Raw genomic sequence first — 17,783 nt, 5'->3', positions numbered from 1 at the left:
TTGTTAAGTGGTAGGGCCGACCCTAGTCAGAAATATTACAAATGGAAGAATTTATTATTATCCAGCTAAGCTCCTCATCCCCTGAGCCCCTCCCACCTCAGCAACTCAGTCCCCATGAACTTTTTCTATTTTCTGTCTTTCCTCGTCCTTGGTTAAAGCATGTCCAAGGCCACTTGCCTCCTTGTAAAGGATATAATATATAAATTCAGCCTTGGAATTATTTGAATAAAATGTATCTGAGTTCAATGCCAGAACAACACTGTGAGAGATTTCTTTGGGTGGGGGTCTGCCCGGGGCTGCTCAGCACAGCCTACGGTCACCTGCTTAAAATTGTTTGAGCATCTTCTAATTATAGCCCTCTTTTCTACCTCAGCTCTTCTTGGTTCTTTGGATCTAGGAAAATACTAACATCTGCAAAACACCAGGAGCTCAGAGGAAAATGTTTCTTAAGTACAGAGAAGTTGTCTATTCACTGTGGAATTCAAGGCTAGCTTTAGACAGCAGTCAGCAAAGAAGAGAGAACCCTTTGCTAAAGGGTTCAGTATTTGCTAAATACTGAAGGAGAAGTTGGTTATCAGAATTAGAGAAAAAAATCTGCAGATAGTTAAAATTTCTGGGAACTTATTGGGCCTCGAGTCCAATATTTCTACTTTGAACAGTAGCAAGCAGAGATCCCAGGAAGGAAATTTTCCTTGATTTCTTAGAAGCAGTTGCCAGGTCTCCACCCTAGCTGTCTAAAGCCTGTAATTTTATTGAGGAATTCGGCACATTAATTTCTATAGGCATTTAGGTTTTTTTTTTACTTCAAAAGAGGAAGTCAAGCTCATAAATGCTTTCCCTATTGACATGTTTCAGTTTCTACAGTTACAACCTTGAAAGAATTGTCCACTATTCAGCCAGGCTGTTGAAACCTGGTCCATCTGGATTTGGGTTTTCTCTTGACTCCATACGTTTCACTGATTTTTAATACATTTACTTAACGTTCATCGCAACCAGGGAAGTTGGGTTGAAAGTCCCCAGGCGCATTCATTGAATGTTTCTCATGCTATGGCCATTTTTTTAAAGGAAGTATACTTATTTTATTTGGCTAGTGAAAGGCAAAAAAAAAAAACAAAAAAAAAAAAACTAGCAGGAAGGTGCCTTAGTGTCTGTGCTTCTAAGTTGCAGCCGGAGGGCAGCAGTACTGTATCTCCCAACCTGTTATACTGGTTTACTGTGCGTGTTTACCTCTGTGGTGGAAACATATCTCTGCATTCATCATTGTAAACCATGCCTGTGAGTGTCTTGAAATCTTTCTAAAACACCAAAGAGGACGAACCAGTCTGGGAGTCTCCCCAGCCTATAGACCTTTAACAGCACTTTCAGCTGAGAGTGGTTCAAGGAGCTGTCGTTTCAGGAGGAGGAAAGAAAGCCTTTCCCTGGCTCACAGTGATAGGTTGGAAGCACATGGAGAATTGAGACATTTTGGAGCTGATATTTAGATTTTGAGGTAGCAGGACATTTTGGAGTTAAAGCTTTGCTGGAGAGGTCTTCTCTAAGGACAAAATCGAGTATATCTGGAGCAAGTAAAATTGCCGAGAATGTTAAGGCATGAAATTCCAGGTGAGTGGACCCAAATGTCAGCGGTGCACGTGGGGATGGCTTAGGGACTTTCCCCAGGTGCAAGACAGAATCCTGGGAACAAAAAATGAGATTCAGAGATAAACTCTGATATAATAGAAAAGAAAGAGTTCATGAAAATAACATAACTAAGCTGAGGAGGTCTCCTTTCCTTGTCTTTCTAAATAGAAGTAGGATCGTTACACTGTTAGAAGTAAAATAGCAAGTGATACACTTGCATGGAACGTGAGGCAAAGGTGGTTAAAAACAGGGCTCTTGGTTGAAATCTGCAGCCAAGGAGAAGCCCACAGTTTGTTCCTGTACTTTTAAATGGCCTGAAAAGTAGAGTTTAATCCCCTTTGATCTAAATTATATTTGATGACCCTGAAATTGTTTTAAAGGGAAATGTTTTAGGTTTCAATTAAAATCGCTATAAAATCTTGAAGAAAAGGTGATGCATAACTACAGGATGACTTGATTGTTTAAACATTATTATTAATAATGCAATTAATTTTTTTCATGGAGTTAAAAGGTTGGATCTGTCTTTGAATCTGCTTCCTTTTTCTTAAAGAAAAGAAATAAGAATGCAGTAATAATTTGATGATTATGCATGTATAAACACCATATAATTATTACATTGTTTGTCTAGTCTCTAGATTTTGGAAATAGTTGAAACAAATTTAGCCAAGTAAGATAGTAAGCCAACTTTTGCATTACAGTTTTTTTCCCAGGGTGGTGGAGGATTATTGACCAAGCATGTACTTGACTTATTATTGGAAGATATCAGAATATCTTAGGTATACTTGGTACCTAAGTGAGAGAGAAAAAGGCATCTGAGAAGATCGGAATGGAAATGTGATTGAGTTGAAAACACTTAAAAGGCACTGAGCTTCAGTTGATCCCTTGAGCTTCTAAATCTCTCCTTAGGAAAAGTCTGTGTAAACGGTTTTATTTGACAGGCTGTTTTCTTACTCTGTTGATAGATGTCTAACTATGTCCACAGCTGAACACTGTGAAAGGTGCATTTATAAGTGCCTTTATAATTTTTATTGAAATACAATTTCCATGTCCTCTTTAAACCCTTAATTGTCGTATTGTAAGCTGTGAATTGTACACTAAAAAATGTAAGTGTGACTTAGAGGACATGTATAAAAACCTTTGGGGCTGAAAAAAGCCCCAAAGACAAATGTTTTGGAAAAGTCAGCTACTGAATTTAATGTAATTCGTATAAACATGCAAGATATGCACATTAAACAAAATCATGGGGCTGCGTGACTTCAGACAGTCCTTTTAAGAACTGACTAAACTCTTGAAACCTTTCCATTTCTGTGATTCTTTTGTTTTCTCAAAAATGTGTGTCTTTGAAAACAGGGCATGAGAAACAGAGAGGATTGAAATGCTACCTTGCTTTATTTTTCCCCTTTGTTTATGGACTTTAAAAAATACTTTATTTATTTATCTTTAGAGGGGAAGGGAATGAGAGAGGGAGAGAAATACCAATGTATGGTTGCCGCTCATGCATCCCCTGCTGGGAACTGGCCTGCAACCCAGGCATGTGCCCTGACTGGGAATCGAACTTTGATCCTTTGGTTCACAGGCCCATGCTCAATCCACTGAGCTACACCAGCCAGGGCTGTTTATGGACTTTTAATTACAGGCAAGTCCCATCTTCCCTTTAACTATTGATAAATCCTGCAAAGTTTTTTACCGTATCCACATTTCTTGGTGGCAGATTTCAGAGGTAGAGAAATATACCCTGGGGGGGAAAAAAAGGAAAGCTGCTTCCATTTTTGCCAGTTTTTGGTTGTGTGTATTCTTATATTGTTCTTGGCCATTGCTATAAATACAAACACATATTTTAAAATTAGAGAAGCCTAGGAATTTATAGAGAATTTTGTATAGCTGATACAATGTAAACAGACTCCGGCAGGTTAGAATAAGTGGTCACAATGAGAAAAAAGTCCTGTCAATATGTTAATATTAAGACAATATGTAGACAAAAGACACAGAAATTGAATCTATCAATTTACTTGCTTTATTCTCCTCTCTCTCTCTCTTTAAAACATATGTTTATTGATTTTAGAGAGAGAGGAAGGGAGAGAGAAAGAGAAACATTGATGTTAGAGAGAAACATCAGTTGGTCTTCTCCCATATGGGCCCCCACTGGGAAGAGAACCTACAACTCAAATATGTATGTGCCTGACTGGAAATCGAACCCCCCGCCTTTTGGTGTACCCGATGGGGCTCCAACCAACAGAGCCACACAGGCCGGGACTCCTCTTTTATCAAAAATAAAACAAATTACCTAAGAACCCCTACTTTGAAATAGGCTACAAATTAGTGAGCATAGGAGAAAATAGGGTTAAAGTAATTTAACAGTTAAAACTTACATACAAAATATATGGTAGAACATTATAAACAGCTACCTAACAAGTTACCAATTTGCTTTCCATCTTCATAGCAGCCGAAGGAAAGGAAAAACTTGGTTTTAAAATGTATGGTGTTCATATGATATAAAAACGCATCAGTTATTAAAGAGATGCATAGATTTTTCCATTAGACATGGTGATAGAAATCAGAATAATTTCTCTAGGTCACAGGAAACAGGCCTAACCAGAAGAGAGGGTTTTGATTAGGCAGTCCTGAGAAATGAACTTTAAAAATATAGAGAGGGAAAGTAAATGGCATTATTTAACTCACCAGAACCTTGACATTGGCACTTTTGTTCGGGCTCCATAAGCTGCTGCCCTGTCCTACCAGACACTGTCAGGAAAAAAAATTACACAGAAAAAATTTTAAATGCAAATATGAAATTTAAAAAGGGTAAATAAAACAAAAGATCAATGAAGAAATATAGATGATAAACTCTAAATATACACATAATTGAAATAGTCACACTTAACATTTCAGAATATAAAATAGGTCACTTTGAAAATTAGGCTGCTACATATATTTTATAAGCATATGGTATCACTCAATTGTCTGCTCTCCTTGGGAGTTTCTACTGATTTTATACGTGCGTTTTATGTTCATTTTGGTCACTGAAGTGTTTGGTGTAGTCATGGTGGTAGATATGTTCAGGGAATGGGGGCGCAGGCAGGGCAGGGGCAGAGAAGAAAACAAGCACATTGGCATTGATAACATTCATATTACATTATAAAGCTATTTTAGAGAGTTTATAAATTCCAGATACAGTGAGGTAATGATGTTGCCTTATATTTTCATTTTGGGCAAAGGTGAATAGGTATTTGGGAGGGGAAAAAGGAAAAAGTAAGAAAATTGTAATGTTTTCATTCTGTTTGAGTTCTCATCAGTTTTACATTCATATTTTACATTCTTTTCAGTTTAGCATTCCACCTTTATAGAGTTCTTTTAGGCATCATTTTTTTCTAGATTAGAAAACTTATAATATTACTTATACTTCTGGGAATTAATAATTACTAAATTGTATTTATCAAAACATTCTTATGTGACTCAGAAACATAATTTACAATAACATTAGTATTTAGTTAATAGAATCTTCTTCACATGAAATTCACATTTACCTAAGTTGGTTAATTAGGAAATAATTTTATCTTCGTAATCACATTTAGTAAAAAGGAGAACAAACTGGTATTCATTGGGTACTAATTCTAGGCAGAACTTTTCGAGGCTTGTCTGAACCTCACCCCTCTCCTATCCTCTCTCCCTCCCACAAACGTACCCGCTGACCCCCCACTGTGACCTCCATACTCTGGTAGCTTCTGCTGAACTTCCTGTCGTTTGTCATTCAGTTATCAGATCAAATATGATTTCCATGACAACAAATATGATTTCAGCCTTTCAATCTAAAATAGCCAGTCTCTATCTCAGTGTCTGATTTCATCCCTTTTAATATTTCACCATGCCTCATTTTTGTATATTTGTTTATTGCCTATATCCCTGACATAAAATACTGAGACGAAAGTCCATAGCTGGCTTGTTTATCATTGTATTTCTAGTGCCTAGAATCATAACTAAAACATAGTATATTTTAAGTATAATTGTAATATTCTCAGAAAAAAAACAAACATAAGATGCAATTTACATTTATTCCAACATGAAAATTAGTTGAGCATAAAAAGTGGCAGTCATTTAATATGGTAAATACAGAACATAATAAAATAAGATGCCTTAACTAAAAAAGAAGGTTAATAAAAATGTTTTAAAATTGAAGGAGACCTTTTTCTAGAATACTTAAGTGACATATGGAATTCTAGGAGATTAGGAACAATGCATTGTCATGCAAAGTTAGAAAACTTGTTCCTCTTTGTTCCTTCAAGCTCTGCGTTGCAGTGACTTTGGTTGGGGTTACCAAGGTGCTTTCTACCAGTCTGAGTATGAACTAGTGATGATGATGATGGTGGTGGTGGTGATAGAAGAAATATTTATTAAGTGTGTACTATGTGCCAGGGACTGTTCTAAGTGTTAAACACATATTATATATTTAATATTTTATATGCTCAATGCATATAAATATAAATAACTATATGACTGTATATTCCTTATAGAAAGAAAGCTACCCTCTTTTTCTATTGGAAATTCATCTTCTACCCATCCATCATCACATAGTGATGGAGAGATGACTTTATTTGACGAAAACATTAAATTTGAAAGATACTTGAGATTACATTGGTGTTTGTATTAAATGTAGAAGAAGGAAGGAGTTGTGAAAACAATACATCTGCCTGAAGTAACTGAGAGAAAAGTATTTTTAACTGATTTAGCGAATGTGAGATGGGGAACAGTTTATGGATGAGAAATACAACAAGACTGCCTTAAGTAAAATGATTTTAAACTCTGAGTCTTACATATGCATGCAAATGTTCAGGACCTAATTTGCAAAAGTGAGACTAGACCTTGGGAGAGAGAAGTAGGACGAAACAGAAGCACTGGAAATTATTAAAACTAGATGACATTGTGGGTAGGTGAGATTATGCAAAGATAGATGTGAGAGTGAGAGGAGGAGAAGACTGATGACAGAGTCTAGAAAACACTAACGTCCAAAGTCTGAACAGAAGAGAAAGAAACAGATGGAATCACGCTGAAGAGACAAGATGCAGATGACAGAGTTTGTGGGGAAACACATTCTGGGGATTTCTACATAATACAAGTGAGGAATATTGAATGACAGAATAATGCAGTATCTAGGATTTGATTCAAACCTGGAATGAAGGTAAGATATGAGAAAGAAACCATTTGGGAATTATCAGGAAGAAGGTGAAAGGAAAAGACAAAATTACAAAGTCAAGCTACATGGAGCCTGAAGTCGTAGATGTTCCATCAGTTGCCATGGGCAATGGCCACAGTGACCACAGCCAGACAACAGAAAATAGAAGAGTGAGCAAAGTGGGCAGCAACAGCACAACAGTTCCGTGAAGTTTGTATAATTTTTAGTCTTCACAAAGGAAGAGGCAGTGTCAGTGAGGGAGAGGATGGAGATGCTAAAATAAAAGGAGTGTCTGATGAAGATGAGGACTTGGATCAGTAGGATAAATTTAAAGACCAGAAGGACAGCTTTCTTTAAGGAAGAATAAGACAAGTGAGTGTATGGTAGAGTCACTCACTTCCAGAGAAGAGTAGGTGATGGGGCACATGCCAAATGGCCTGCATCTGTGCAGTAAAGGATGATTTCAGACAAGGGTTAGGGTGGGGTTGTGTGTATGGTGGGGGTTGAATTCATGAAGGACAAATAAAAGGATTGGCCAGAAGCAGCCTCAGTGAAGTTAGGAGATAGTGTCTGTGAATGTGGAAAAAGCCACAGAGAGACAATGTAGGCTAATTATTGGCACCTTCATAGAGACCTGATTAAGTCTGTGTGTGAGTTTGTGTGTGACACAGTGTGCACATATGAGTGTGTGTGTGTGATTGGCTTGTCTGTGGATTTAGCTAAAGCTTGCTATTCTGGAATACTTAAGCTTTAATATGTAGTACCACCCAATAAATCTATTCCAGCTGTTATACTCACATTGCATGCCACTGGATTATAGCCACACTGGAAGAGAGAGTACATTTTATTACAAACAGGTCCAGCTTTTGAATAACATGGAACACCCAGGCTTTTTCACTACTGCTAAGCTTGTATAGTGGTATCTTCTCATCTGTGTAACATTAGAACAAAGCTCAGGTGTACCACTGACCACACAGCACGAGTGGGACAGACCTATGAGGCTTTGGGAATGGGGTTGCACTTCAACTGGACTCTCAAGAGAGCAAAATAAGATTTGGGTCCATGTTTATCCACTCAGAAGTTTCAAGACCATGGATAATTAGTGATTCACATTAGGGTTTGTATAATTATGATTTTATTAATAATAAAAGAACAACTAATATAATTGGGCATTTAGTAAATACCAGTAAGGGGCAAAGAGTGTATGTGACTTCATTGTTTATTAACCTCTACATTACCCAGCTGTACCATTTTAAAAGAGTTACCTCAAAAAAAGACTCCTCAAATATCATTCAAAATAATTATCATTTATATTTATGTACAAAAATTGCTGGCTATTGCCTTAGCTGGTGTGGCTCAGTGGATTGAGCACCAGCCTGCAAACCAAAGGGTTGCCGGCTGGATTCCCAGTCAGGGCGCATGCCTGGGTTGTGGGCCAGGTCCCCAGTAGGGGGTGTGGGAGAGACAACCACACATTGATGTTTCTCTCCCTCTCTTTCTCCCTCCTTTCCCTTCTGCCTAAAGAAATAAGTAAAATCTTAAAAAACATTAGTGACTGTTAACATCTTATTCAGAGTTCATTCTATAGCTGATATATTTGCTTTTCTGTGGATAGTCTGGTTTACAAAAACTGACACAACTTCATGTATGAGCATACTGTTTTTCATTTGGGGACATCGTGCATTCTCTTGTTCTGCCTGCCCTCACATTTTTATGATATTTTCATCATACTCACATTCTGGGCATTTTTATTGAAGGTGATAAAGATCTGAAGAAATAGTTTGAAGTAAATGGGTTCTACTAAATTCAAGAATGTTTTGACAATTAACCTTCAGTTTGAAGTTTTAGGTGACCACAAACTAATATAAAGGAATATAGATTTACCTCAACAAAATACACTTTAAAGAGGTTTTTCAACAATAGATATTTTGCTGATGCAGAGGGTATTTCCTCTTCAGTATTTATAATTTAACAAATTATATGTAAAAGCCATAAACTCTTTTATATCATCCATAAACAAAATAAAAAATGTACACCACATAACTTTGAGTTAGTCAATAATTCTAGGCTTAGCCTTAGGGTTTGAAGAGAAAATCATTCTTGTTACACATTTTAATTATACAATAAACTTTGGGAAATAGCTATTGATCTGCAGCATCTGGCGTCAGAAAGTTGTTGCTTTCTTGTTCTGTAGCGAGTGAAAGTGTGCCAGACAAACTAAAAATGAGGGATTTCAGAGGAATCAAAGGTAGTAGATGTACAGTAAAGGACTTTTTTGGGGGAGTTGAACCTGAGTAACTTAAAAGTTAGGAGACTTAAAGATTATCTCCTATGCACGACTTTCTGCTGGAAACCAGGATCACACATTTTTGTTAAGAAATATATGTCATTGTTTTAAGAAAAAGCTATTATGTAATGGTACTTTTGCTTATCACTAATATTTTAATACAAAAAATGAACATCTAATGAGGAACTTTTTTAACTTACATATGTAAGGTTCTCCAAAGCTTACACAGAGTGATGAACATTGTGATTATTATTTTATAAGTAATTATTTCACAAATTCCTATCTTTGAATCAGTAAAATATGTAAAAACTTCCATTCTGTTAAAATTAAGCATATACGACATCTATGATGATGATGGTGACAAAGAAGAAGGAGGAGGAGGAAGAAGAGGAGGGGGAGAAAAAAAGAAGATGAGAATAGTTATGGGTACCAATTCAATGCCAACAAGAATCCCCAATTTGCAGTGTGGTGAAGAAGAAAATTTTACAGCTCAGTTATAATACAGCAGGGCTGTGAGGCAGCCTTGGGACCAGGCTCCCAGCTGGCTAGACAGCTTGGCTCTGCTCTGTGCTGGTCTGCTTGGCCAGGGAAATAGTTTTTGGTGGGAAGGGAAAGTGTGTTCTCAGAGCCAGAGGGGAGCTGACTTATGAGGCAGAAGTCCCAGCCCCTAAGTCCATCCTTATGCAAATAAGGACTCCAAATCTCTGCAGTATGATTTTTACAAAGGTACTATTTTCATGGTCAGAATGAACCCACTCTGATTGGTCAACGGTTAAGAAGCTCATGGGGATATAGCTACACAGTTCTTATAGGATGGGATTTTAAGCATCGGGCTTATTTGGTTTAAGTAGAAGTCCAGAAACTCTTTTATGAGGGACTGGATCCAAAGGCAGGAACAGAGTGCAGACAAGCAGTGCAGTGCTAGCTGTTCCCTGCAGTGCAGATTGAGTGAGAGGTTGCTAGGTTCTGCTTTTGAAAATGTGAGCCCAGTCAGCCATCAGAAGAACAACCTTCTTAGTAGATGTCTCCCCCTGCCGCAAGGTTATTTCCAAATAAATTACAAAGTTCTCTGATAAAACGTTCTATAATTATTTCCTCTTGGATTTCAGAATCTAATTAAAGGCATAATCATTTAATTTTAATATTGTGCTGTCTCCTTTGCTCAGTTTGGGGGCTTCAATAGCTTTATGACCACAACTATTAAAGTTGCTATTTTGGAACATCAGAAGTCAGTCAGTATTGACTTTCTTGCCACAGGACACCTTCTACCTTCTCCTTTTGGGAACTAATAAGTAGTAATCATCATTCACTTCTTTCCTACCCCTTTCTTCCTAACCTACAATGTAATTAAATCCATTGGTTAAAGAATTTGTTACTCATTCCATGTACATGATTCTCTTAATGGTGGCTCCAGATGCAGTGGTTTGCACAAATCAATGAAATTTAATTATATGTAAAAACGAAACTTAAACTATGATTTTTGAAACATAGTTTACAAGTTTGTATTTCTTTATAAAGAAAATTGCAATGTACTGCAATTATGCTTTCATTTGGGGGCTTCTCTATAGCCTTTGCATACATACTAGATATAATCTGAGCAAGGTAGGTTATAGGACTTCATTTTTAGACATGTCAGGTATAAGCAAAAATTTCAAAATAGATTTAATTTTGTTTTAATCTAAAACATTGAAAGAGAAGTTACTGTTAGGTGCCGACTATCTCCCATCCACATTATGACTTTCTGCAATGATATATATTGAGAATTATGTAAAATAAGTCACCTTAGTTTAGTGCTTCTGAACAAACCTTAGTAATGGGATTTTGGTGTTTCAAACATTTTATATTTTAAAAGGAGGTACTGGAAGGCTGCAATATGCAAAGTACTGGTCCTGGGAATTTTATTTGTCACCTCATTTCATTGTCAGGACAATACATACCATAATCACCAGCTTTCAGGTTACCCAAGGTATGCAAGTCACATTTCTGGGAAGCAACTCAATGGAAAGAGGGAAGTTTCAGCAGAGAGGTTATATAAGATCCCTCCTTTTATTTTTATTTTATTGTATTCTTATTTATTCTACTACAATTTTCCCAATTTCCCCCTCCTCCATCCCACTCTATCCCCCACTCCCACAGTCCATCTCTGGCCCATTGTCCTTTTCTGTGGGTCATTCATACATGTTCTTTATGAGAAGTTCTTCAATTCAATACATGGAAAAGTTATTTTGGAAAGAGGAAACCAGTTGTACAGAGGAATGCTAGCATGACTAGTATTCTGGGAGAATTTCAAACATTAATTTATAATATAAGCACAATGAACATTAGTTACTGGAGTTCTGACTTTGTTTTTCTAGACTAGTATAAAACTGATTGCAGTTGAAGTTTAAGGCTAAATGTTAAATCAAGTGGATGATAGTATTCTGTTTTCACTTCACTTCAGCAATGTGTAACTATATAGTCAAGGCATCCTAGAGTGGAGAGGTTGATACCAAGGGATAAATATGTTCTTAAAATGAATTGGATGACATCTGTTTTTTTTTTCCAGTCGTGGATTTGGACAAACTAGGCTCTCTGTCACCCTAGAAGCTGAATGAGTTGTACGGCAGTCAAAAAATCACATCACCCAAGACAGATGCTTATTGCTTTTATGCATATAAATAGGATCTATATCTATATTTATATATCTATATTTATATATATACATATTTAAGAAGCAAAAAATGTACTTTGCATTGCAATGTACTTCATTTACATAGACCCTACTCAAGATTATTTTCCTTGAGTGCTTACCTTCTCAATGATGCTTTTATATCCACATATATTATCCTAACACCCCCAAACCCTAGGTAAGAATGTCTTGAGGCAAATACTTGCCATGACATGTAATTCACATAAAATGCCTGCAGTCATATCACACGTGTTTTGTCAAGCTGTACATTCTTAATCGCTTTGCTGTGCACCTGCTGCAATGCAACCTGTCACTTTGGCAGGAAACTGGGACAGGAAATCCCCATGCTGCCTTCTTGTCCACCATTCAAGTGTTTTAACTTTGCACATTAAGTATCAATAGGAAATGTTGGAATCAAGAAGTGGTGATATTCTGTCCTCACATAAGAGCAAATTCTTGAAGAAAATCTGGTCCTTTCTACAAAAGCAGCTCACCTAAACGGTGGCTGACATGTCTGAAATATGGACATGTGTTCATGTGCAGTCCAGTAGCAACCTCTCCACTTCCAGGGTGCCTGACTGCTTTCGTATGGCTCATCTGCCTTGATCACTAAATTTTAGAAATAATCAAAAGCAAGAGTGAAAAACTAGATTGTAGTTGATGAATAAAATAATTGTTCACCATGTGCACACATGCAAACATTTGGGTAGAAATTCAAGAGGAATATGAACCTTTTCATGGGCCACCTTTTAATGGGTCACCGGTTGATAAAACCAAGATTAAGGAGTTTTGTTTTTATGTGCACTTTTTAAGAGGCAGGATAAGTAGATTTAATCAGATTTTCAAGGGACTCATAATGAAAACAGCATTAAGATGGTTTCTACTATTTTTTTCTAATCAAAGTTGTACAATTAATTTGATATCCTAATATATCCCTGTTAGAACTTTTTAATTTTTCTCCAGAGAGACAGCAATGTTTTATTTTCTAAAAAAAATAATTCTGGGTTCCTTAATTTATGAATAAACCATAATTTGCAGTATAAAATAGGAATAGCAGTAATTTTTTCTGAACTTCTCATCAGCATTTAAAGCAATCTCAAATTAAATTAATATATTGCCAGTGAGGATTAAGGTGGATTATTATTTGCCTATTTTTCATTTTGCATAGATTATTAAAACTAAATGTAAAAGGCTAGATATATATATATTTTCTAATATAGAGATAAATGCTTAGGAGAAATAAAAATACCTCTATAATTCTTAAATAAATACACTCATTTTTAAAGTCCCCTGTTAATAATCCACTTAAAAATGGATCGAGATGAAATCCTGTGATCTTTCACAAAAAATAATATGTACATGTAGGTCTTGTACAAAAACCTAACATTTTCACTGGATTCTATTATAGAAGTTATAATGCATACCATACTTTAATGTAATCAGATATTAATCAATAGGGCAAATAATATTGGACTGTAACAGAATGATACATGTACACATACAAATTTTTTTTATTATTGTATTGCAGTGGTAGGGAAGGATACTAATTAGTGTTGTGTCTTATTCTAAGACTCCATCACAGTAAAACAGGAGAGATGAGGTCCTTTGAAAACAAGTGGGGCAATCGAAGTTTATTTTTGTTTTTACTCTAAAAATGTTAGCTACATTTTCTTAGTAACATAGTTAACCCCCCTCTAGTCCCTTTTCCCTCTGTCCCTCCCATCATATAACCTTCTTATAATAGTTTGTCTGAAAATGATCGAATAAAATTCATCACAGTAAACTGTTATAATTGTGGAATTTCAAGCATAAGGGGGATGAACATTTTTTTTTGTGATAGGACCTTTTATGTCCTTCAAAAATACCACCTGTTGAGATTTTAAGGTTGAAGAGATCTTATTCCACACTCTTCCTTAATTTTTCCTCATTAGCTGGGTCATATATGAATTTCACAGCCTGAAAATCTACATAGCTAAATGATCCCATTGACTGTGTTAATGATTTATTATCTTCCTCTATTTTATCGCATTTTAACAGCCATCATGGCCTGAAGAACAACTAAGGTGTTCTTATAAGGATACTGGTCTCATCATGTGTCCTGTATCCTCATGCCCTCATCTGAACCTAATTTCCTCCCAAAGGCCCCACCTCCCAATACCATCAGATTGGGCATTTGGGTTCCAATTTAGGAATTTTGAAAGGACATACCTACTCAGCCCATCACATGTACCATTTCAACAAATGACTTAAAATCTTATCTTTCAGGTCCATGTGCATATATTTTGCATCATTGTAGACATTCCTTTCTTCACCAAACGTTGCGTCTTGGTAATTCAGTATAACAGTTAAACTCAGGAAGTTGATCCATGTGTTCTTAGAGATGAATTAAAATGAGCCCTCCATTCACCAATCAACATGCGGGGTAAATAGAGATTTGTCAGTCACTGCTCATGTCTTAACTCCACCAGTATTAGGCCTGCAGAAAGGCCCCTTCACTGCCCCCCCCCACAAACCCCCAAATGCAACAGCAAAAGTAAGTATTTTAAATACAAACATGTAGTTCTAGGACTTTTTATTACCTTTCAACTTTGATTTTTAGGGTTCATTTTAGGATAAATATATTTTCCTTAGGTGAAAGAGCCATAATTATTAGTGTCTGCAGGTATCCTGAGTAAGTGTTTGAAGATATGTAATGTAGACTATCAATTACAATTGTTGTGTAGGATTTCAAGGGAGAACTACCAAGACCATAAGAAGTAGCCGTAAAGAAAGATATTTTAGGTGATTATAAAGGACTTTCAAAGATCGTGTGCTTTTCTTACTCATAAGAAAAAAGTTATGCAAATTAAAACCACAATGAGATACCACTTTACACCAGTCAGGATGGCTATCATAAACAAAGCAACAAACAACAAATGTTGGAGAGGTTGTGGGGAAAAGGGGTCCTTAGTCCACTGTTGGTGGGATTGCAAACTGGTACAACCATTATGGAAAACAGTATGGAATTTTCTCAGAAAAATAAAAAATCGACCTGCCTTTTGACCCAGCAATTCCACTGCTGGGATTATATCCTAAGAATCCTAAAACATCAATATCAAAGAACCTGTGCACCACAATGTTCATAGCAGCACAATTTACAATAGCTAAGAGTTGGAAGCAACCTAGGTGCCCACCAGTAAATGAATGGATCAAAAATTGTGGTACATATACACAATGGAATTCTATGCTGCAGAGAGAAAGAAGGAGCTACTACCTTTTGTAACAACATGGATGGAACTAGAAAGCATTATGCTGAGTGAAATCAGCCAGGTGGTGAAAAACAAATACCGTATGATCTCACCTTTAACAGGAAGCTAAACAACAAAACAAACAAGCAAGCAGAAAAAAAAAGACACTGAAATAGAGAACAAGGGGACCAGAGGGGAGAAGGAAGGGAAGTTAAGGGGAAAAGGGGGGAGGGATTTGGAGGAACAAATAGGAAGGACACAGGGACGAGAACTAAGGGGGGTGGAAATGGGAGGGAAGTGGGGAGCAAGGGGCGGGGGAGGCTGGGATGGGAAAAATAGACAAAATACTGTACTTGAAAAATAACTAAATAAAATTAATTTTAAAAAAGAAAAAGTATTATAAGTTAGTGAATTCCTTATAGACAGATTTAATTTAGCATAATTTGAATTACCCCTAGTTAGGGAAATATAAAGAAAACTCATGATGTAATCATAATGATATTTTAAGGCTCTTCTAACACCAAAAGTATTCTATACAAATGTAAACTTTTATGTATACATTTGACATAAAATGAACTTAAAAAGTGCAAAGTGACATACTGGACTCCTCAAATTTGGTCACTTTGGCATCTGATTTTGAAACATCTTTGCAGTTAACTCTGGATATATAATAAGGTGGTAACTATTTAGGCACAATTTAATAAGATCTTCAAAAGTAAACAAATTTCATAAGGTATTTTGAGGTAAAAGAGTTTAAGTGACACCAGAATTTCAGCATATAGTGAATTACTGATTGGCAAGTTGAGAACTGAAATGAAAGTTTCCTCTATCCTAGATATATGTTAGTTAATTCATTTTTTCCAAGTAAGCCCCCTATTTTCACCTTCCCTCCACACTCATCTCCTGCTACTTATTGAAGATAACATATCTGATGTCTGACTATTTCATAATTAGGTGTCTCAGAAGACACACAAAATTAAAAACCGCCTCTTACATGAAAGAAGAGCCATGTGTCCCTTTGTCCTTTTTATTAAAGAATACGTAAAAAGAAAGCTCAATGTGCCAATGTCATCCTTTCCTGTAGGCCTTTTGTGGCTTTCATCATTTATATAAAATTCAGTATTAATATCTTTCTTCAATCTCAGTCAGCATATTTAGCTTAAGTTATTTTATGTATCAATGCATATGAAAAATTGTATGACTTTTCCATCACAGGATAAGCCAAAATAGCATTGTGGGCTTTTTTTTTTAATTTTCTTGTTTTATAGAAGCACGAGTAGCCTTCCTGAACACAAGTAGAGCTTTCAAGATATTGTATGTATGTCCTTCTATATTTACTTTATTTACCTTCATTAAAGTGGCAAGCAGAATTACTATGATAAATCTATTTTATTAAGTAACACCTTGACTATAGTTTTAATCGCAGATAAAGAAGACACCCAGTTTTGCTCCTTTATCTTGTCTAAGCCAGATTTTCTAGTTAATCTCCGCTATTGTAGATCAGCCCAATAGAGTCTCTGATCTAAAAGTGTAATTTGATTCTTATTTTTTAAAAAATACAATAACACATTTTATAAAAAATTTATTTATTTACTTTTAGAGAGGGGAAGGGAGGGAGATAGAAAGAGAAACATCAGTGTGTGGTTACCTCTCACACACCCCCTAATGGGGACCTGGTCTGTGACCCAGGCATGTCCCCTGACTGGGAATTGAATTAGCAACCCTTTGGTTCATAGACTGGCACTCAGTCCACTGAGCCGCACCAGCCAGGGTGGATTTCTTATTTTTAATGACCTTTTCTTTAATACACACACACATACTTAAGTGACTTTGTTTATGGCCTCATGATTTTTTATTAAATTTTATTTTTTTGTTCTTGAGATAAACAATTCACAACTTTGATATATATATATATATATATATATATATATATATATATAATTTTCCTTCCCACATTATTAAAAATTTCTATATGTTAATTTTTTAAAATCTAGCAGTGTATTCTGTATAGTGGCTTGCATTAAAAGATTTTGAAAATCTACACTTATTGATATCAAGGAAATGATAGATTAATCACAGTTTTCTTGGTCTTCTCATTCTACCAGCTACAGCCCCATTTTTCTTCTTTGTAGCATAAATTTTAAAGTAATTGTCCTTGCTTACAATCTCCTATTTCTTTCCTTTTACTTTTTTTTTCTTAAGCCCATGTTCCTCAGATGTTTGCTCAGACCTTCCACTGAAAGGACTCTTAGAAAAGTCACTAATTACTTTTGTTTCTAAATCTGTTAGTAAAATTTCAATCTTCATCCTACTTTATCTATGATCATCACTGGATATTGTTGATCACTCTTCCCCAGCCTTAGGGTACCACACTTTCTTGGTTTTTCCTGCTTTACTAAGTTGCTCCTTGTCAATCTCCTTTGTTGGTTCATCTACTAGATCTCCTTTTTTCGAGCTGGAGCACCCAGGAGTCAGTTCTGCATCCTCTAATCTATGTTTCTTTTCCCTTCAGTGATCACATAATGACTTCGTGATAAGGACTCTGAACTTTCCATTTACACTCCTGATCATTCTCCTGAATTCTGGATTTTTTTATGGCCAGTTATGTATCCAACATCTCTACCTGGATATTGAGTAGACATCTCAAGTTATGCTATACTTCTGATACTCTCCTCCAAACCTGCTTTGGTGTTCTAAATCTCAGTAGCAAGTAGCTCCATTCTTCTAGCTGCTCAACCTAAAAGACAAAAAATGCAAACAAAAAAGCATAAAACAAATATTAAAACCTCTTCTTTATTTTACAGACTACTTTTA

General features: G+C 36.0%; 1 protein-coding gene across 4 annotated transcripts in view; it reads left to right on the top strand.

Annotated features, from left to right (window-relative positions):
• Positions 1-17,783, top strand: part of NAALADL2 (N-acetylated alpha-linked acidic dipeptidase like 2) — a 1,140,409-nt gene that overhangs the window by 321,416 nt on the left and 801,210 nt on the right. The window contains exon 1 of one of the 4 annotated variants that reach the window (XM_053657980.1): positions 1,565-1,602. The exons of the other annotated variants lie outside the window; for them this stretch is intronic. Coding sequence (XP_053513955.1) covers positions 1,581-1,602 — 22 coding nt within the window. The 5' untranslated portion in view covers positions 1,565-1,580. Of the gene's footprint in view, positions 1-1,564; positions 1,603-17,783 lie in introns of those variants that run through there. 4 annotated transcript variants of the gene reach the window in all.

Source organism: Artibeus jamaicensis, unplaced genomic scaffold (assembly GCF_021234435.1).
Source record: "Artibeus jamaicensis isolate MK-2021 breed Jamaican fruit bat unplaced genomic scaffold, CSHL_Jam_final scaffold_474, whole genome shotgun sequence".
Taxonomy (NCBI): Eukaryota; Metazoa; Chordata; class Mammalia; order Chiroptera; family Phyllostomidae; genus Artibeus; species Artibeus jamaicensis.
The sequence above is the reverse complement of the archived record's forward strand: the minus strand, read 5'-3'. Positions and strand labels throughout refer to the sequence as shown.